At 49.9% G+C, this 19,720-nt stretch overlaps 7 protein-coding genes across 7 annotated transcripts; 4 read left to right on the forward strand and 3 right to left on the reverse strand.

The window, feature by feature from the left end:
- Window positions 1-161: 161 nt before the first annotated feature.
- TRIVIDRAFT_198053 (uncharacterized protein) lies at window positions 162-1,635 on the forward strand (the record flags this gene model as incomplete). The annotated part of the gene is made up of 7 exons (XM_014105410.1): window positions 162-232; window positions 379-532; window positions 571-776; window positions 877-930; window positions 1,252-1,374; window positions 1,450-1,496; window positions 1,601-1,635. The coding sequence occupies 7 exons, from the start codon at window positions 162-164 to the stop codon at window positions 1,633-1,635; spliced, it is 690 nt and encodes a 229-aa protein (XP_013960885.1).
- Window positions 1,636-2,917: 1,282 nt separating this feature from the next.
- Window positions 2,918-5,289, forward strand: TRIVIDRAFT_167291 (uncharacterized protein; the record flags this gene model as incomplete). Its single annotated transcript, XM_014105411.1, has 5 exons — window positions 2,918-3,084; window positions 3,242-3,372; window positions 3,635-3,683; window positions 3,737-4,361; window positions 4,491-5,289. 5 exons carry the CDS (start codon window positions 3,077-3,079, stop codon window positions 5,100-5,102), a joined length of 1,425 nt encoding a protein of 474 aa, XP_013960886.1.
- Window positions 5,290-5,423: 134 nt separating this feature from the next.
- Window positions 5,424-6,254, reverse strand: TRIVIDRAFT_130250 (uncharacterized protein; the record flags this gene model as incomplete). The annotated part of the gene is made up of 2 exons (XM_014105412.2): window positions 5,424-6,006; window positions 6,058-6,254. The coding sequence occupies 2 exons, from the start codon at window positions 6,252-6,254 to the stop codon at window positions 5,424-5,426; spliced, it is 780 nt and encodes a 259-aa protein (XP_013960887.1).
- A 773-nt stretch (window positions 6,255-7,027) lies between these two features.
- On the forward strand, window positions 7,028-11,796 carry TRIVIDRAFT_229468 (uncharacterized protein; the record flags this gene model as incomplete). Its single annotated transcript, XM_014105413.1, has 8 exons — window positions 7,028-7,108; window positions 7,198-7,389; window positions 7,445-9,742; window positions 9,806-10,243; window positions 10,294-10,540; window positions 10,591-10,841; window positions 10,901-11,129; window positions 11,188-11,796. The coding sequence occupies 8 exons, from the start codon at window positions 7,028-7,030 to the stop codon at window positions 11,412-11,414; spliced, it is 3,963 nt and encodes a 1,320-aa protein (XP_013960888.1).
- On the reverse strand, window positions 11,491-12,915 carry TRIVIDRAFT_167298 (uncharacterized protein; the record flags this gene model as incomplete). Its single annotated transcript, XM_014105414.1, has 5 exons — window positions 11,491-11,938; window positions 11,994-12,189; window positions 12,356-12,639; window positions 12,722-12,801; window positions 12,859-12,915. 5 exons carry the CDS (start codon window positions 12,877-12,879, stop codon window positions 11,695-11,697), a joined length of 825 nt encoding a protein of 274 aa, XP_013960889.1.
- Window positions 12,916-13,983: 1,068 nt separating this feature from the next.
- On the reverse strand, window positions 13,984-15,380 carry TRIVIDRAFT_90622 (uncharacterized protein; the record flags this gene model as incomplete). The annotated part of the gene is made up of 2 exons (XM_014105415.1): window positions 13,984-14,769; window positions 14,822-15,380. The coding sequence occupies 2 exons, from the start codon at window positions 15,302-15,304 to the stop codon at window positions 14,272-14,274; spliced, it is 981 nt and encodes a 326-aa protein (XP_013960890.1).
- An 858-nt stretch (window positions 15,381-16,238) lies between these two features.
- PDK1 (serine/threonine protein kinase, AGC family) lies at window positions 16,239-19,144 on the forward strand (the record flags this gene model as incomplete). The annotated part of the gene is made up of 2 exons (XM_014105435.1): window positions 16,239-18,155; window positions 18,215-19,144. 2 exons carry the CDS (start codon window positions 16,239-16,241, stop codon window positions 18,560-18,562), a joined length of 2,265 nt encoding a protein of 754 aa, XP_013960910.1.
- Window positions 19,145-19,720: the final 576 nt, after the last annotated feature.

Consider the following 19,720-nt stretch of genomic DNA (forward strand, 5'->3'; position numbering starts at 1 on the left):
CAAGATGTTTATATATCTGGCTGTGGAGCCTCCAGATGCTCTCCAAGCTTGAGGCTCACTTATGAAGCTTCCCCTTCAGATTCTTGGCACTAACAGGTAACCCATGCCTCGCTAATAGCACTATAAGCTGCAAGCAATGGCAACGTTATGCTCCAGAACTCATGGCCCTCGAGGCGTGCCACCCCTGTCTCGTGCTCAATGCCAAGCGGCTTGTCGAATCGCAAGGATACAGGTAGGCATGTCCCGGCGCGAGCCAAATCGAGGTGGCGGCCATGATTAGCCTCAACGCCATATCAATTACAGGCATCTCATAGACTCGCCAAGTGTAGCAACGTTGCTAATGGCGACAAGAATAGGGTTGCCTTGATATTGCTCCAGGGCGATATCCGGCTTCCCGGGGGAAGGGAATGTCTCAGGGGTCATGCTGCCAGGCACGAAGCGCCGGTTGATGGAGCCACAGATTGCGGGAAGCCGCCATGTGCCCAAGATGCATCCCATTGATCGGACCTACTTGGATTGGTTGGGGCCACATGTAAGTGCATCTCGTGCATCTGGTGATGCCCCTCGCAGCAGCTGCGATGTCTTAAAGGCGCATATGCATGTCTGGAGCTTATCGTGATTGGCGACTGGCTGGAGATAGTCCCTACAACGTGGTATTTCGACTATCTGCCGCTCTCTGCTGGAATTTGCGACTGCGGGCGTGATCCTGCCATAGTCTACGATTTCCATATCGCGCCGAGGAGGTACATGTCGTTGGAGTTTGCCGTTTTGGGAAGGTATTTAACGGGGTCCTGCGGGCCTGGATAAGCGCTCCGAAGCCAAGGAATACCAGTACCTGTAGCTCCCCTGCATCCCCATCTTTCTTACTACTAGTAGGTACACAATGCTGAGCTTTCGCGTCATGTTACTGCAATACTACTACGAGGACAGGTATGTGTCGCGCGGGCGTAACATTGGGTTACCAAAGAGAGAAACAGCCCAGATGTCGTTCTCTGCAGAGCAACCCCACGGGGACCTTAGCAGGGCGGCTACGGCTCTCTCTCTTGCGGGATAGGGCACATATGCATACGCCGCTGATACGCGGGGGGCAGTACATCGATAGGTAGGCACGAAGTACCTACTCAGCATCACATCTACATATACTACTAGTTACTAAGGTATCTATAACTGGCATTCTCTTTAAACTACCTTGTGCATCTACCGGCCGATATTACTCCAAGTTGCCATCTACTAACCTTTGTTAGTAGGTAGGCACCTTGAATGCCCTGTTGAGGCTGACAAGGAGATGATCGGCACGAACCCGAACGCTTTGAGAGAGCATGGCAGAGATCACGCAAAGGTACGAAATGAAACACTCGCAGCTGACATCCGCTGGTATGAACAAGGAACAAACAGCCCTTGGTGGAGGAGGCGAATTTACTGCGTGATCTGACTAACTGGGCATTCAAGTTGTGACCTACCCAATGGGGAATCGTCGTTGCTGAATGGGCCGCTGGGTGTGTCAAGCGGAGAATACCAGCGTTGGCAGTTTGGCCGCGCGAATCAGCATTCGATATAAGCTAGTAATTAAGGTAAAAGGTTATGTATACTCCGGCGACAGGCGGGGCGCTCAATAGCTCCTGGGCAACCCTGTAATTTACAATCTACCTTCCAAGTTGTCAACTCGGCGGTTATTAAACTGCCGAGCCTCTTCAAAGAGCTAAAGAGAGAGGGCACACGTAAGCCACGCTACATGTATGTACATCGAGAGGAATTGTACACAAGTGCGCACGGGCACACTTACCCGGCACTGTTGTTGTACCTGTAGAGTACCAGTCCAAGTCTTTCAAAGAACAAGGAACAACAACTTTGGAGGCAACACACGGGATATCTCAATATCAGCCTCATGAAGACAAGCAAAGCATCGGGCAAACGAGTAAATTTCATTCATCTCAGCACTAGTTGCCACGAATTTATCCAATAACCCAAAAAAATTCACCGTTGTTGCAAATGAACCAGTCGCCTGATATGCCTTATCGGCTTCAAAACACCATCATTAAAAGCTGCCACCGCCTACCTTCCGTCTTCAGCTAGCTTCCAAGACTCCCTCCCTATGAGATGCGTAGGAATGGCAGGCAGCCCCAAATGACGAGTGCTTCCTGTTGCAATCAACGACAAAAGATGCAGCAACAAATGCAACATTGGATGGTAACAAGGGCAAGAAGGCCATGCGCATACAGTTAACTCTATCCTCCTGGCGCCAGCATATTTGTCTGTTATTGGCCGCAAGCCTCTTCTCTCTCCTATAACCATCTCCACCAGAGATTTCTTGGGGGGTCGACTATGATGAACTAACCGGTGGTAGGTTGGGCGATCGGTACTTCACAGCCCTTGTATTGTTACAAAACTAATCATTCAATGAACCCGAGATACTCTGTTCCATGCGTCGACTATTGGGCAGTATCATCTATACAGTTTCGGCCTCACCTAACTGGACAAGACTGGGGGTCGCAGCAAGTGGGCCTGCTAGCAGCGGCTGGTTCGTGCCATGACTTCTTCTACGGTCCTTGAGTTTAAGACGACGGACAATGCGGGCTATGATCGGCATGAGGACGGGAGTGCGCCAAATGTCACCTGCCTATTTCCTAGGACCGACTCTGGATATGGCTCAATAGACGACTCGCCACACCACCCTGGAGCCGATGATGTTTCGCATCTTGACGGGTCTGGATCTTGCCATGGCTTAGGGCTGTCAGCTGGGAGACCGCAGAAAGAGCCATCACCACGCCTTGTCACATCGAACCAGAGCCCATGCTCAATTCCGGCGCTTTACCACCCATTCCTTGCCTGGAACCCACAGCAGCTGGGCCTGTTGCCTGATCGCAAAGATGGCGCCAAGATGGTGCTCTCTCAGCAGAAATGTGTCACTGGAGGTCCACGCACTCCAGATAGATTTGTCCCCCGACGGGATAGTGACGAGTCTAGCAGGCAGGTGTATCAGACCACAAAGCCTCTTCAGGATCTCTCGCCAGTCGAGAAATTATTGAGAAGAAAAGGGGCCTCCTCGACTCAATTCTCAGCACCTCGGCGTTCTCCAATGCGTCTGTTAGATGAAGCCGGCATGGCACTGGTTGGCCATCCACTCAGTCAAGGTTATTCCAACTCAAAAGGGAGGGCATGATTGAGAGAATTGACTTGCTGATTAGATATTCATAGGTGGGGGCGCATCCTCAAGCATCCGCTCGGTAACCAGACAACCCAGCCAGGGCAATGTATGGAGAGTAGGCGGCCTGGCTCCTGCAACGCCTGAGATGGACCGTAGCCGCCGCCGCCCACTCCCAAACGGCACATCTGCTCGTCTCTTCACCATGTCTGTGGCTACGATGAAACCTAGTCGCCGCGACGACTCTCGCTTTTACCACGGTCGAATTGCCTCTGCGCTAAGAATTGACCGCATCCGCCGCGTACTGGAGTTTACTCGTGGGGGGTCGATGATCCCTGATTTCTCAACTCGAACGATGCCGTTGTTGGCAGACTAGGAGCATGCTTCTTGGGCACGTGCTGACGAGGACGGTGGTATAGATGAATTCCTTGGTATGAGACCAAGGTTACACTGTTTAGTCCAAACAAGTAACGATTCGTTAACCTCTGGTAGGCAACTCTAATCCACTGCCAAGGCGATCTCTTCCTGCAGCCCCTTTCAGGTATTCGAACCCTCTGGTTTACAACCCCATCCAGTCAAGCTAACGTATGCAAGAGTCCTTGATGCACCGGATCTGCGCGATGATTTCTACTGTTCTGTTCTGGCGTACTCACCAAATTGCCAAAAGCTTGCAGTTGGTCTAGGAAATATCCTATACATCTGGTCTAAGGGGTCAGGACCTCGGGCTATCCATGGATCTGCTGCGTCCCATGTATGGCTAACATCTGTTTCCTTCTCGTCAGTCCAAGGAGGGAAATGCATCTTAGCTATAGGACGCTCGGATGGAACCTTGGTGCTCAAGTCCATCTATGACGCTCTTCCTCGCTTCCAGGTGCAACAGCCCTTTCCGGTATCTTGCGTGAGTTGGCGCCCGATAACTACCCTGAGACCTTCTAGAAACCCGTTCAATCCTGGAATCGCCGTACAGACTGAGGATTTGGTCATTGGTGACGACACTGGAGTGATATACTACTATGTAGTAGAGTGGCCAATGGGTTGGGAGGTCACACGGGACACTTGGCCGGGAACCATATATCTTATCGCCAAAGTCTCGCTTCACAGCCAACAAATATGCGGTCTGTCTTGGTCACCCAACGGGAAATTCTTCGCCTCTGGTGGAAATGATAACTTGTGCTGTCTCTTTGACACCGACAGCGTGCTTGTAGAGAAACATGAGTCTGTTCAAAACAGCGCACAATGGTCGGGATGGCATTTGGCCACTGCCTGCACCAAGAAAGGCTTGATTGACCAAACGAGAGGCTCCTTACCCCCAGGGCGCCTGCTCAAGCAAGATCATGCTATTGACTAGGAGGATACAGCCAACGTTCGACCTACGAGGCCATCGTCCACGGCGATTCGAAGGTTAGGGTCTGGGGCGGAGAGGCATCGTTGGATACACAAAGCTGCAGTCAAGGCCATTGCATTCTGCCCATGGCGCGAAGGACTGGTTGCAACGGGTGGTGGGTCTAATAATAAATGCATCCACTTCTTCCATACAACTTCAGGCTCAGCTTTGGCTACAATAGCAGTTTCAGCTCAGGTGACGGCTCTCATTTGGTCATCGACTAGACGCGAGATTGCTGCCACGTTTGGCTATACAGAACCCGAACATCCGTATCGGATAGCCGTGTTTAGCTGGCCAGAATGCAGGCAAGTTGCGGCGATCCCATGGGAAGGAGAGCTTCGGGCATTGTATGCCATCTCTTATCCTCGATGGCCGTCAAAGACGAAGGCCATGAATCACGATCAAAAGCCTCGCGAGGGGTGCATTGTTGTTGCGTCGAGCGACAAGAGTGTCAAGTTCCACGAAATCTGGTGTAACGAAGGAAAGATGCCTGGAGGAGGAACGGGGATGCTGGGGGGCAGTGATATTCTCGAAAGTCTCGAGGGTATTGACAAGGAGGGCGATGTGATTCGGTAATGGCTCTTCAAGTCGCAGCACAAGTAAATAAAAGACAGCGGCATTCGTGGGAAAGATTGCAAGGCCACAAATCATACCTATATTATATAGCACTATGAGTAGCACACACTCTCTGGGATGAGGCAAAATCAGGTTGACAAAATAAATAAAGTAAAGCCCTATATAAACAAAGATTGTTGATTATCAGCGCCAAAGATCTAGGAAATTAGTCGTGCGCCATAAGAGAAGTATCCCAGAAACCACAGCCAGAAGAACGCAGGATTCCTCAACACCAACGCCAGCCTTTTATGATAACCCAACAGTAACTAAAGTCTTGTAAACTCATTTCAAAATAGCAATCAATAGCACAAGAATAACGATGAGAATGAAGATGATTGCCATCTGCTTGTTGTCCGATGCGCTCTTTGCAACTCTTCCCAGAGCTCTCTTCGCCCGATCTAATCGGCTCTGATGGCGATTAGTAACATGATCAACTTCATCCAGAATTGCCATGTGGCTCTCTAGTTCGTCTCCAATTTGCATGCTGAGCTCCCGTTGTCGGCCAATGGATTCTCCTAAGCGATCAAGATGGTCGTCTTGCTCCTGTAAGATTTGCGAATGATAGTCATGGATTTGCTGATTTGACAGTCCGGAAGCATGGTCGCTATATCCCATCGATTCCGAGGAGGCATTCGGATCATCGGTGTAACGCCCAAAGAGCTCCTGTGTTGGTGATCGGGGCGCTTCGCTGAATCGCACCGTCTTTGATTTACGACCGGATCTATTGGCCGAGTCTGTCTCGTCGCTGGCGTCTTGATCGGACGGCGGGTTGGAGGATGGGTTGGAGAGCGATTGGTACTGAGATATTAACTCGTCAAACTGCTTGTGCAGCGCCGGAAGTGATTCAGTGATGGCCTGGGCGCCCCTGGGTAAGGGTCAGTAATAGCGACAGGTATACAGGAAACGAGAGACAAACGCTTGGTCGCCAGCCTGTTGGAGGCGAGCGCTCTCCTGTTCCAACGAAGCAATGCCATTACGAAGCTGGTCAAACGATCGGGAGATGTCACCGCTGAGCGAGGTGTCGTCGGGATTCAAGCCATGAGCGCGCTGCCACTCAAGCAATGAAAGCTTGATGTGGTCAGCAAGCAAAAAGAGCTGCGATGGGTTGGACATGTTGCGAATGTTGGATTGTTCGAAGCATGAAGCAGAAGCTTGAGGGGCGGTGCTTTGCAAGAGGGCATCGCCGGGAGGTACAAGGTACTTTCTCGTCCAGTGTGTCCGCTTTTGAGATGCAGGTAAAGTTACGGCGGACGAGGCGCTAAGCCCAGGCTACCTCGGTACCTGTAACATGCTGTGAGATTGGGAGTGTTTTCAAGTACCACGTTGAGAAAGATGAGAGGACGGTCTACAGGAAGGTTTTTGCTAGCATTCTACGCATAGACTAGGAGAAATCATAATCAGTGCTTTGTTTAGCATCTCATGGTAAAGGTTTGCATTTGTCAAGTCAAGTATTTGTTAAGTATCATAGTATTTGTAAGTTATAAGCTACCTACTTACCTACGACTTAGGTAGGTGCCTATCTGTAATGTTTTTAGGAACATTTCCATGTCAAAAGATTCATTCAAACATAGGGCAAATATTTTAACTTTCTTAAAGAAAGCTAGAAATATAGAATTTATATCTGCCTGTACTGTACATATAGGTAACCTGGAGTGCAGAATTCCTACAGATGTGTACCTACATATGTGGGGCACGGATCATAAGGTACCTTGGTGCTCTACAGCGCCTACCAACTAAGCTACAGGCGCTATGATTTGGTTGGTCTGTCGCAACGTCATCTGGATTCACCCATGAACCTGCGCATTTATCATGCTTGTCATCGCAATCCTCGAGCTTACATCTGGACAACATCTCGCTAGCTTACTGGACCCTCGTCTCCCAGTAGCATGAGCATCGTCCTGCCGGGTAAGCCGCAGTCAAGACTTCAAGGTCTGGCTATTGGTTATTGGAATAACTTACACCTGAATGTAAGATTGGCTTATCCCTGAAGCTCAGAGCTTGAAGCTCGCAGCCTCGATCGAACATCAGCTTACCATATGGCCCTCCAACTACCTAGGCATATATCACCGGAAATGCATTTACCATCCTCGATGGATTGCAAACAATCATCCAGACGATATACGACGAAAATGACGAACCGCTGCAGGCCATAGCCATTGACGAGCTGACGGGCAAAATCGCGACGAGCACGGCGACGCAAGTTCGAATCTATAATCCATTGGGAGGGCTGCAGGAAGATGCATTAAAGGTCACACCATCCCGATCGTTTGCGACATCCGATGTATGAGCTTACATGTCAATAGTGGGCGCTCCAAGTCACCTTCGACATACCCCAGGATGGCTCTGGAACAACATGCGCATTGTCTTGGGGTAGCTCAGAGGAGCTTTTAGTTGCAGGCAACTACCTGTCTCTATTCTACACAGGAGAGCACCCAGGACGCTCGTGGGAGCAATGGCTCCCTAGTCCTGTGAAAATGGCAACGCTGTCGTATGACTCGGGGTATATTGCTTCCATCGCTCACCACGACTACTTCACCAAAGTTTGGCGCCGCTTGACCTATGGCTCTAATGATGTTCGATTCGATTTGGCCTACCTATCTCACCCAGATGTCGTTACAAACATCAGATGGCGCAAACCGTTCCATGTTGAACAAACGTCAGGCAATGTTTTGTACACCAGCTGCTTAGATGGCCATGTACGTGTGTGGATTCCAGTCGATACGGCAAATGGCTGGCAATGGCAGCTCTGGGGCAAAATCAACATCACAGAGTCAATGCCAAGTGGCGCCCTCCCCCAGGAGCCATGGCTGGCTTGCATTATCGATGGGAGAGATTTTACAGCTTCCGTGGAGAGGGCCATAGAGCAACGAATGGCAGATGACAGCAGCACTGATGATGTAGCATTGGATCATCTGGTAGCCATTGCAAACAGGAGCCCGGAGATATGCCTCGCTATGAACCGATCGGGGTTTTTGACTGCTTGGGCTCTGGAAAACGTTGGTAGTCCCTTGGCCGACGATCGCCAAATTTTCAACATTGCGCAGACAATATCACCGGGATTGGAAAACCTTTCCAGTCTTCTACCATCGAACGATTTATCGCATGTGGAAATCCAAACGTACTGCAATCGAAAAACTGGACAGTTGCGGATACTACTGCACGTGTTCGATGGCAGGATAGCCATATTTGAATGTAGCGCTGCGGATTTATTTGATCCCACGACCAATGATAAACGATTGATGCTTCATTCGATATGGTCCGGTCACTCTGCCTCGATCGGGAAAATAGTGCGCAATTTCAGCGGCCGAGCAGCTGTGTCGAGAACAAGGGATGGCGAAACCGTCGTGTGGGATCACTCACCCACCAATCCGGTCGGATCCTCGCACGGGTTCCTTGATTTCAGTCGCCGCAGCATTATCCCCGAGGCCGGCCATATCCATCGCATTTGTGTTCTTCGTAAAGGCCGATTTGTCGTTTTGCACAGGAAAAATGTCCTATCACTTTGGGATTGCCGAAGTGGAAAGGGCGCCAAACTTGCGGAGAGTACCTATGAGGCGCCGGGCAACCCTCTTTGCCTCATCGTTTTGCCCAAACCGCAAGATGCAAATTATAGGACTGCACATATGGCCATGATAACATCCAAAGGGCATGGAATTGTCTGGCAGCTCAGTCTTCCAAACTATGCCAAGGACTCAACAAGTACTCTGGGTGCGGGTATTGAGCAATTTTGCCAGTTTAACATCGAATCCAGTGAAGATCTGAAGTATGTTCTTCCTGTTGACCCTGCTGGCTCTGGTCCTATATCATCTGGATTTCTGGACGTTTTTGCCCGAGATATCGCCATGTCCTGTACCCACACTGGCCGAATCGACCTTTGGACAGCTCGTGTCGATCTGGAACGCAAGACCGTCGGTTGGCTATCGACATGTAATGCTGAAACGGGATTTCACGAGCCAGCATTGACCAGCGGCAGTATGCTTAAAAAGGTTGCAATAGTAAAATCAAATAGGTCGACGCTTGCCATATGGGATGTTGGTGGATCTCGTCTCGAGTTCGATGAGGACTATCATTCGCAAGATGCTATCCAAGATCTTGATTGGACTTCAACCCCCGATGCTCAATCGATACTGGCTGTTGGGTTCCAATATCGTGTTCTTCTCCTGTCTCAGATGCGATTTGATTACTTGAATAAGGGCGCAGCATGGGCGCCAATCCGCGAGATTAGCATCCGTGAACTAACACCCCATCCGATCGGAGATTCAACATGGCTTGGTAATGGTCATCTACTTATCGGAGCCGGTAACCAGTTATTCGTCTACGATCGACGAGTCAGCGTCGACGAGTCACTTGTTACTGCGGACCTTAGGCTGCCTCATCGTCAGGATGGAACATGGGATCTCTTCGAGGCAGTGCAGAGATTTAACGGACCTCTCCCCGTTTTCCACCCTCAGTTTCTCAGTCAATGCATCCTTGCAGGAAGAAACAAGCTCGTGCGACGAATTCTTGTGGAGCTCCATAAGACGTTAAAATTCCTCGTTCCAGGAGAGTCTGTGGATGACTACCTTGGTATTGACTTGCAAGAGTTTTATCTACCAGATTCTGTATGATACATCCATTCTGGGTTATATATATAGAGAGAGGTATTTAGCTAACTTTGTGTACAGGATAGTAGCAGCCAAGCATTCAATACAGGGTTCAGTTACCTGGATTCAGCCCCAAAGGGAGAGGATGATGAAATATTCACCGAGGAAATTGCTACTGCAATCAGCGAAAGGCTTACTCGGCTAGGTATTCCCCAGCTCTCAGGCCATGAGCAGATCCAATTAGTAGACATGATTGAATGTGTGGCATTGGTGGAGCGAGAGCGTCGCTCTATAGACGAGAATGCAGCTCGTTTTATGCTATTTTTCCGACAACACGCACTTCGAAAAGGGCGCACCAACGAGATACAGCTTTCTTGGAGAGAGATCAACTGGGCATATCATTCTGGCAGCCAGGACATTCTGTCAGAGTTTGTCTCTCGACAGAACCACAACGTCTTGCTATGGGAGCACGCTCGAGAAAGCGGTATATTTATGTGGCTTACCGACACGCATCAATTGGTTTGTGAATTCGCGAGACAAGTTGTAGCAGAAGGACTAACTTTGGGTAGCAACAAAAATTCGAGGCTATCGCAAGAAATGAGTATACGAAGAACGGGGACAGAAACCCGGTGGAGTGCAGCCTGTTCTACATCGCGCTTCGCAAGAAGGGGATACTGCAAGGACTTTGGCGAATGGCAGGAGGAGACAAAGAACAAGCTACAACTCAGAAGTTCTTGACTCACGACTTTGAGGAACCAAGATGGCGCACTGCTGCGTTGAAAAATGCATATGCGCTATTGAGCAAGCGACGATTTAGTAAGTTGAATCAACAGGCCTCCTATGGCATAGTTTCTAACAAGCAACAGAATATGCGGCTGCTTTCTTTTTATTAGCTGACAAGCTGGAGAATGCTGTTGAAGTCTGCCTCCGTCAATTGAAAGACCTACAGCTGGCCATTGCAATCACTCGCGTATACGAGGGCAACGAAGGTCCCGTACTGCGAAAACTGCTGCGTGAGGAAGTCCTCACAGTTGCAGCGCGTGAGGGCAATCGCTGGCTCGCATCTTGGGCATTCTGGATGCTGGGCAGAAAAGACATGGCAGTGAGAGCTCTTGTCGTAAGTCCTGTTGGCCTAAAGCTTACAGAGAAGCACCAATGCTAATGGATGAATGCTAGACTCCTATATATACCCTCCTCGAGACGCCTGCTTCGCCGGATTTGAAATCTCGGTCTTTCTTAACTGATGATCCCGCTTTAGTCGTTCTCTATTCCCAGTTGCGACAGCAAACACTGCAAACATTACGAGGAGCGTCCAAGGTATCGCCAAAGGTGGAGTGGGAATTTGTTCTTCACAGCGCAAAGCTTTACGATCGTATGGGTTGCGATCTGCTTGGTCTCAGCCTAGGTATGCTTCGTCTTCCTCTTTGCTCGATGTTTGGCAGGATAGCTGACATGTGGACTAGTTCGAACTTGGGAGTTCCAACAGCAAACAACGACTGGGCTTGGAGGCGGCATGAACCCATTAGCCCTCTTGAGACGAAGAAGCTCGCTCGTTGTCAATGATCTCCACACATCCGAGCTACACGCGAAGATATTGACCGACCACGAACAGGTCAAGCGTTCTGCAGCGCCGCCCTCAACCTTTCACGAGCCAGACGCTGCGTCACTGCTTGATAGTTTTGGCTTGTAGAACAAGTAATCGTATATACACGAAGGTACAGCGGAGGAAATTTGGCATGGTGGGGGTTGAAATAAATATCATTGATCTTGTCTCAACATGCGTGTTTTCTTATATCCTTCGTCATGGCATCCGGGGCTGGGGCTCTGCTCACGATTCCCAGATGACTGTTTCTGTTTTGGCTATGACCCCTTTTCTCTCCGAGCGTTGCACATTTATGTCAACATTGTCGTCCAAGTCGATAGCAAAATTAATCAACAAATTCGTTGGCCATACTAGGGAATGCAAGTCTTTAGTCAACGTAATCATCCTCTCCATCTCCACCCTTGAGGTTCGCATCCTTGCGGATGGGAATCTTGATGCCTTGCGCTGCAAACGTCTTGCTCAAAGGCGTGCTTTCGCAAACTCCGGGGAACTTCTTTGCAGAATAAACATTAAAAACCTCGCTAAAACATGATGCCAATATCGGAGCCCTTCCTGTATTGACCTTGCCAGCCCCCCCATGAGCGCCAACGTTGACAAAAGAGAATCGTAAGCTATGCAAAGCGATTAGCATCTCCACTTGTACGAGCTGCCAAGGAACAGCCTTACCGAAATGGTCCTTCTGTTCGGACACTGAGATCTTGCAGGACAAACCAAATGCCGAGATGGTCCGTCGTATCGGTTAGGCGAAATGCGCTTGCAGCCAAGCTCCCTATGAGATTCCGTGTAAACATGCCCTGAGGCTGGCCACCGACCACGGCCATTTTCGTCAGCGAGTTTGGGTCCTGCATATACCCTCCGAAAGCTGCTCCAGGGACCCCCGTATCCGAACCAAAGGCCTGATGCCGTGGGAAATACTGCTGCGGCGGGCCGTATGTGGTGGGTGGATACGCTGCAGAGACTGCTAATTTGGATTAGATGGATGGCAATTTATTATCAATACACAATGGACTGTCTTTGCGAGGGAGTACCTTGAGTATAAGTAGATTGGGGAGGTTGAGGAGGCTGAGTCTGGTATTCTGGGGTGTAGTTTGCAGTTTGTGATAAACCATAAGCAGCTTCACGACTCGGGGGAGGGACATTTTGCCCGTACGTCGAGTGCGAGCTCTCTCCAAGGGTGATGGATGCATACGGATATGGAGCTGCGGAGGAGACTGATTGGCTGCTTGTGGACGAGCGGACGAGGTTGACTTCGCGTGTGCCGTCTTCGTTCCACAGGTCAACGTTGAGTACAAACATGGAATGGTCAATATCACTGGGATCGAATATGTTAGAACGGGACTGAGGTCTTGGACATATCCAACCGGACATATCCAACCGCACTAAACTGTACATACTTGCAGTCTATCTCCTTTCCTGTAGCGAGATCGGTGATGACGAGCCGCACGCAGGGTGGTGGTGTTATTGGCCGTCGATCCTATGGAGATGTGAGCAATCTGCTGCAAGTCGTTGCGAGAGGTCCAAGGCAACCAACCTTGTCACCGAAGCCGCACATACGGGCTCGTCGAGGCTGCTGGACAACATCAAGGCTTGGAGGCTACATTAGCTGCGTCGGGTCAAAAGAATGGCAACGCGTCGAGGCAACTAACTGGTACTTCCGACCCGTAAGCTCGTCGCTCTTTGAGAATGGAACGAGCATACTTGCCGACCCAACCTGCTGTCCCTCGGCATGGATCAAAGCACTGAATGATTCGCGAGATCTGGATTGGTGTTCGAGGGCATGCTGAGGCTGATCTCTCTGCTCGTTGGACGGAGGATCCAGCAACCGCGGTGGCAAAGGCTCATGCTGGAGCTGCTGTGGATGTGTGTTATAGGCGTTAATGGGCGGCGGCAGCTGGTGCTCTCGATCCTGGTGGTGATGGCCCTGGCCCTGGCCCTGGTGAAGCTGAAAGTGAGGCTGCAGGTGTGGAGGAGCTTGACTCTGGATCGGAGAATGGGGACCAGCACCAAGTGGATGGCGTGGTTGGTGATGGTACAGATGGTCCAGAGAGGCCGAGTTGGACGCCGAGCTGGGACTTACAACTGGAGGGAGTGGCGGCATAGAGCCATGGCCTCCGATAGGCACCTGCCGGGGCGCATCAGAAGAGCCATAGGCCGAGTTCATGGTTTCGAGGTCGGATGGTTGACCAGCTCCAGCATAACCTGTGGATATTCCCAGAGGAAGTGACAGAACGGAGCATACAAGTCAGGTAAGGATGCAGTACTCTAGCGGCCTGCCTAGCCCTGAAGCGGGATAGCAGTATCCCACTCGAGGCTGTATGGATTATAGAGATGGAAGTGTTTAGTGGGAACCTGGCGCGTGCTTGGGATGGATTTTTATACATTACCCATGCTCTGACCGGCTTAGTCGTATCAACGCGTTCGGGTATTACAGATGAAGACTAAGGCGAAGGATATGACTAATAGGCAGGCTAATATAGCCCATAGCATATTACTCTTTTTTATGCGTTTTCATGGTGTAACTGGATAGTGATTTATAGAAGCCTTTAACTTGATAATAATTTTAAAATTTGATATATTATCCATTTAATTAAATAACTAATAACTATATAAAATATGGCAGTTAAATAGTTAAATATTCAATATTAAGCATTATTATATGGAATTCTGATTTATTCTTCAAGACAGTATAATAAAATAAAACAAACAGGTAGAAAAAAGTCTAACCAATTACCATACAGCGTTCCCATAAAAAGTAAAACCCAATACTAGCAAGAGATCCCCCGCATATAGCACTGGCACCATGCCTCATACCTGTAACCGTCTAGGTCGCCTGACCGCATCACACAGCCCCATGACACGGACACATGAAAGCTTCATTTCTTGCCAATCGACAAAAATCATAAGGGCCATACGGAAATCAAGGCCGAAAAAAATGCCCCAGGTCTCAAGACTTCTGCTTCCGGCGCTGCGGCTCTGAGCCCATAGACACGCCAGAGGCAACCGAGGACAAGTCCACTTCAACTTCTGTAACGTTCTCGTGCTTCTCGTTCGGCTGGAATCGTTTAAGGACAGCTCGTATCATCATAATAAACCAGTAAAAGTTTAAGGTGTTGAGTGTAAGATTTGACATGAGGTATGATGCCGCAAGCCAGGTTGGAACGGTAGTCTCCGACGTCGCAAAGTCCATAACCGGCGACTCAGAGAACGTCTTTATCGGGTGAGCATTGATAGCAGGCCACATGTCTCTAAATACGCAATATGACTGGTAAGTGCCATAGATGAGTCGGCAAGAGAAGAAGCTGAAGAGGAGAAGAATGCCGTTGTAAAGCTGGGCGCGGGTTCCAGTCATGTTGACCTTGTCGAAAAACCAATGAATGTTGAGGAAGGGCGTGGAAAGCTCCCATAGGATGAAGACGCATCCGTAGTAGTTGACAAAGGGGCGCTGGCGATGAGTCAGTAACAAGTATCAATACGTCTCTGGGAAAACAACCTACAAATCCAAGAGTGTAGACCAGTAGAGCTGCGATCGCGTGCGCAAGAGTTCCGAGGCCAAACACATCCAGGTTCAAGCTGGTGACGAACAGATCCCATACAAAATAACCAGCCGCCAAGGCCTGGACCATACCTGAAGCACCGGTATAACCCCATATCCTCTCTTCTTGGTCCATGTTCTTTCTCTCTTGATCTACAAACATGATCCAGATGGCAATGACGTTGATCAAGGTGCTTTGGATGAAAGACACCACGTGAGCATCCCAGTTCAGTCGTCGTTTGCGAGATAGCTTTGAATAGTGTTGAGGTGCTATTATTCTGGACAGAATCGGCGAAATGGGCCAGAAAATGAGCGAATAGAAGACGGCAGACAGAAGCACTTCGTGGATGTGAAGTGGCAGCGAAGGGAGATTGAGACGGTCACTCCACGGCTGCACCAGCTCGGACAGCCATGGTATTGGCGGGATGAAGAAGGGATCCTTCATTGTAGAATCTCGTGGGGTCGATCGCAGAGGAGGGGGTTTCGTCTATGGCGGGGATATATGTAAAGGTAGATGTTGAGTTTCCTCGAGTCGCATGTCGAAAGTGTTGGCAAGTAATACCTAGTAGGCAGGCAGGCAGGGAAACTTTATTAGGGGTGGAACAAAGGCAGCTAGGGACCTAGCCTAAGGAGGGGCTGGCTCACATGAGGGCCCCTACTCTTTGTTGTTAGTAGTATATTAGGTAGGTACTGTTAGTAGTATGTACCTGTATTAAGGTATGTGCCTTACCTTATGTATGAAGATAAGCGATAACACGAGTACATCCTTGCAGAGAATCTCTACCACGTAACCGCTACTGGACGTGTAAATATGGCAAGTACTGCGTCCTCCGTACTTTGTAGATCAAGTGCGTACCTACGTTACGTATGTATGTGGAGCATTGACTCTGGTGCATTGGGGAATACAAAATATTAAATTGCCTTTATGAAAGGCAGCCTCCTGAGGTAACGTTATTTAGCTTTGTTATTTTTCCTTTTTTCCTCTCTCTCTCCCTCTCTCTTGCATGTATATTTCTGCATACCTACTGATGCGTACTACGATAGTACCAAGTACGAGCTCGTACTACTAGACCTGTGCTGCCAGGTACTGGGTACAGTAGTACAAGGTAATATTATTTTATACACTTGTTAGATTGAATATGGAGCATCTCTTACTCCTTTAGGAGATTTCGTAAGGCATTGGCTACGTACCTGGGATTATGCACTAGATGAAGGGAGGGCCGAATCCACTGCATTAAGGACTCAGCAGCTAGAGGCGACTTAGCACACGGTTGCCCGTGCTGGTGCTGTGCTGCGGCTACTGTACTTGTTTATCGTCACCCTGTTTCATAGGGAGTCCGCCATCCCCAAGGAGCATCCTGTGCTCCTTGACCGTCAAGATGAATGGGGACCTGAGTCTCTCTCAGGCTCTCGGAGGACTTCGAATCGCCAATCCCGACGATGCTACTGATGCTGTCCACGACGACCCGAAGCCGTCGGCACCCCCCGACGATGTCGAAGCTCACCGGGAAGCCTCGCAATCTCAACATCCGCCTCAACCTCAACTCCAATTCCAACCCCAATCCCAATCCCAATCTCAGCCTCATCGCACGCTACATTCCTCGGACGGTTTGCGGGTAACGCTCTCCGATGCAGCAGCGGGATCCGACGCCGTGTCCGCTCCGCCAACACAATACCTTGGCCGCGAACCCAGCCAAAGGGCGCCTTCACGCTACCATCACCCACCCCAGGCCGCGATTTCACGACAGCCTTCCCAGCGCGACGGCAACCCTGCCAAATCCCAGGCATTTGCTGGCGATGCTCCCGTCCCGACGACCAGTGAAGAATGGAAAGATCGCGGCGCTGCCGTTGGAGTGCGTCGGGAGCTCGACAAAAGCGGTCGTCCGGTCGTTCGCCAGATCAAAAAAGGAGTCCGAGACTTCTCCTTTGGGCGAGTGCTCGGAGAGGGCTCATACAGTACCGTATACCTGGCGACCGACCGCCAAACGCTCAAGGAGTACGCCATCAAAGTTTTAGAAAAGAGACACATCATCAAGGAGAAGAAGATCAAATACGTCAATATCGAAAAGAACACATTAAACCGCTTAACCGAGCACCCTGGCATCGTTCGTCTTTACTACACGTTCCAAGATGAGACGTCCCTGTACTACGTGCTTGATCTATGCAATGGCGGCGAGCTTTTAGGCGTGCTCAAGAGGACTGGCACGTTTGATGTTGAATGTACAAGATACTACGGGGCCCAGATTCTCGACGCCATTGACTACATGCACTCTCGAGGAGTTATACACCGTGACTTGAAACCAGAAAACGTACTGCTTGACGACCAGATGCACGTCAAGATTACAGATTTCGGCACTGCCAGACTCCTTAACGACCCTCGAACCACGCAGGATGCCAATGCCGAAGGGGGCGATGGGCTCGACGCGGATACTCGGAACGACGACGGCCGCGCGGCGTCGTTCGTCGGTACAGCCGAATATGTAAGCCCCGAGCTACTTACACACAAGAATGCTTGCAAGGCTAGCGACCTTTGGGCCTTTGGGTGTATCATCTACCAGTTGCTGGCTGGACGGCCACCATTCAAGGCCGGGAGCGAATACCTGACTTTTCAGAAGATTGTCAACCTGGAATACGAGTTTCCTCAAGGATTTCCTCCTCTGGCACGGGATTTGGTGGAGCGATGCCTTGTTCTTGATCCAGCTAGGAGACTCACCATAGAGCATATCAAGAACCATGAGTTCTTCAGCGGCCAGCCTTTCGGAAGACATTTGTGGAGGTCCAAAGCCCCACGACTGCGTCCTTATGTCCCTCCAGCCCAGGAACCAAATATCATCCAGCTTAACAACTTCTCAACAAGCCCTAGCGCGAACTCCCGAACTCAGCCGCCAAATAGCTCGCAAGGCAATCCAGCGAACGGCAATAACCGACCTGCTCGTATCATTACCGAATTGCCACCCCCGACACAATTAGACATCGAGTGGTCTCCGGTGCTTACCAGGAACAACGAACGCATTTTGAAACTGGGCGATATGATGGTCCTCTCTACGCCAATACCCAATGGATCCAACGGGAAAGGGGGTGATGAGGGCCATAGGAAATTAGCTCGATTCTTTGGCGGAAGCACAACCAAAAAACGTCAGCGGCTCGTCATGGTCACATCAAGTGGCCGCATCTTGTTGGCTCCAGCGGGGGGTGAAGAAAAGAGAGCAAAGCAGGAGCTGTCGCTTCTGGCACCCGACACAACATGGAAAACGCATCAGGATGCTAAGGGCCAGCACGTATGGTGCCTCGATACGGTAAGACCATCCGCCACTTTTCTTATTCTTGGTAGTCATTAATCTCATAAATTGCGTAGGGCGGCCAACACTTTACCTTTGAAGAAACAAAGACTGCATCTGGCTCAGGGAGCGACCATGCGTTTGCTGAAGAGTGGGTGGAGAGTCTAGAGAGGGCCAGAGATATGGCATTGTCACAACAGACGTTGGCGTCTGATGCCTCATTTGGCGAGATGTCGTCAACAGTATCAACACCATCCAGCACTCTAGTTGGCAGAGGGAATACCTCAGATGGCTTTGCAGCCAGCGACCGATCTGCGCGTGGTCATTTGACCAAAGGCCAGGCCAGCTTGGAAGATCCCACTCCATCAAAAAGAAACCGCTTCAGCAAGAGACAATCACGCAATGGTCTAGGGCCTGCATTCTAAACCCAAACGCAAATTGATGTTGGGAAGCTAATCGAAGTGGAGGAATTGTCCCACGTCTTAGCAAATGAGTTGACTTCAGACATTTTACTTGACAGGGTGTTTTTTTATCACATTGAGTACAATGGCAACATGAAGAGCGCGGCGCATCATTGACTTGTTGATTTTCGTCTTCTAGAGCGAGACTAGTCGCAGCGCACATGTCTTTCTTATTGTTTTCTCTCTCTCTAGCATTGGATGGTAGAATGGTTCTGGGCGAAGAGCCCACTGCGCGGCAGCGGCAGCAGCAACAGCAGCAGAAAGAAGATGATGGCTGGTGTACCGGCATTTTGTCGTCAAAAGAAGGGAACTCGAGGGGCCATTTCCCCCCCAGGCCAAGACAAGGAGCCCGGGGGCCGCCGTTTCGTCTGTATGGAGTCTTGTCTTTAGGGATGTAGACCTGGTATAGTAGACGGCGCAAAAGTTCCTTGGGCACGATATAAATACTGCTATAAAGCGCGCCGATACATGGGAGGTATGTTTGGCTGGTATATAGGTTTAGTACTGATTGATATACAAGTAATAAACGTTGCACAATAAGATGATTGACAACTTGGTATTAATAATTAATATGGGTTACATAATAATTGACATTCGATTCTCTACCTATCTACCTATCTATAACTACCTACCTATACAGTACGGCAGCAGTGATGATGCGCTTCAGATCATCATTTCATGAAAACCGGACTAACAAACAGGAGGCGGGCTCGTTGGTAGCGCTAGATTCAACTGTGCAGTAGCTTCATAGCCTACCATCGCTGACATGTGCCAGGCTTGGGCTTATTATAGTCAAGGTACTAATCTATCGCAGTTTCCATACCGCCAGCAGCCTTACAGCGGTATGCTGTTACATGCCTCATGCCTGATAGGTGGAGTTACTATTAAGTCATCAAGATGTACATAGTAGCAGAAACAGGCCAAGCCTGGAATGACTTGCATGTGCGTGCTGTTACATTTCCTGGCTGGCCATCAAAATTGGGCGCCGCAACCGGTTTCGGAGGACCCCGAAAGATTCAACATGAATTCCGTTGTTAGCGCCTTTGGCATGTCTGCTCGAGTGGCTTCTCTCTACCAGAGATCGGATCCGTTCCGTCATTTCCATTGCATTGTATGACTCGT

The sequence above is a fragment of the Trichoderma virens genome, assembly GCF_000170995.1.
Source record: "Trichoderma virens Gv29-8 chromosome Unknown TRIVIscaffold_2, whole genome shotgun sequence".
Classification (NCBI taxonomy): Eukaryota; Fungi; Ascomycota; class Sordariomycetes; order Hypocreales; family Hypocreaceae; genus Trichoderma; species Trichoderma virens.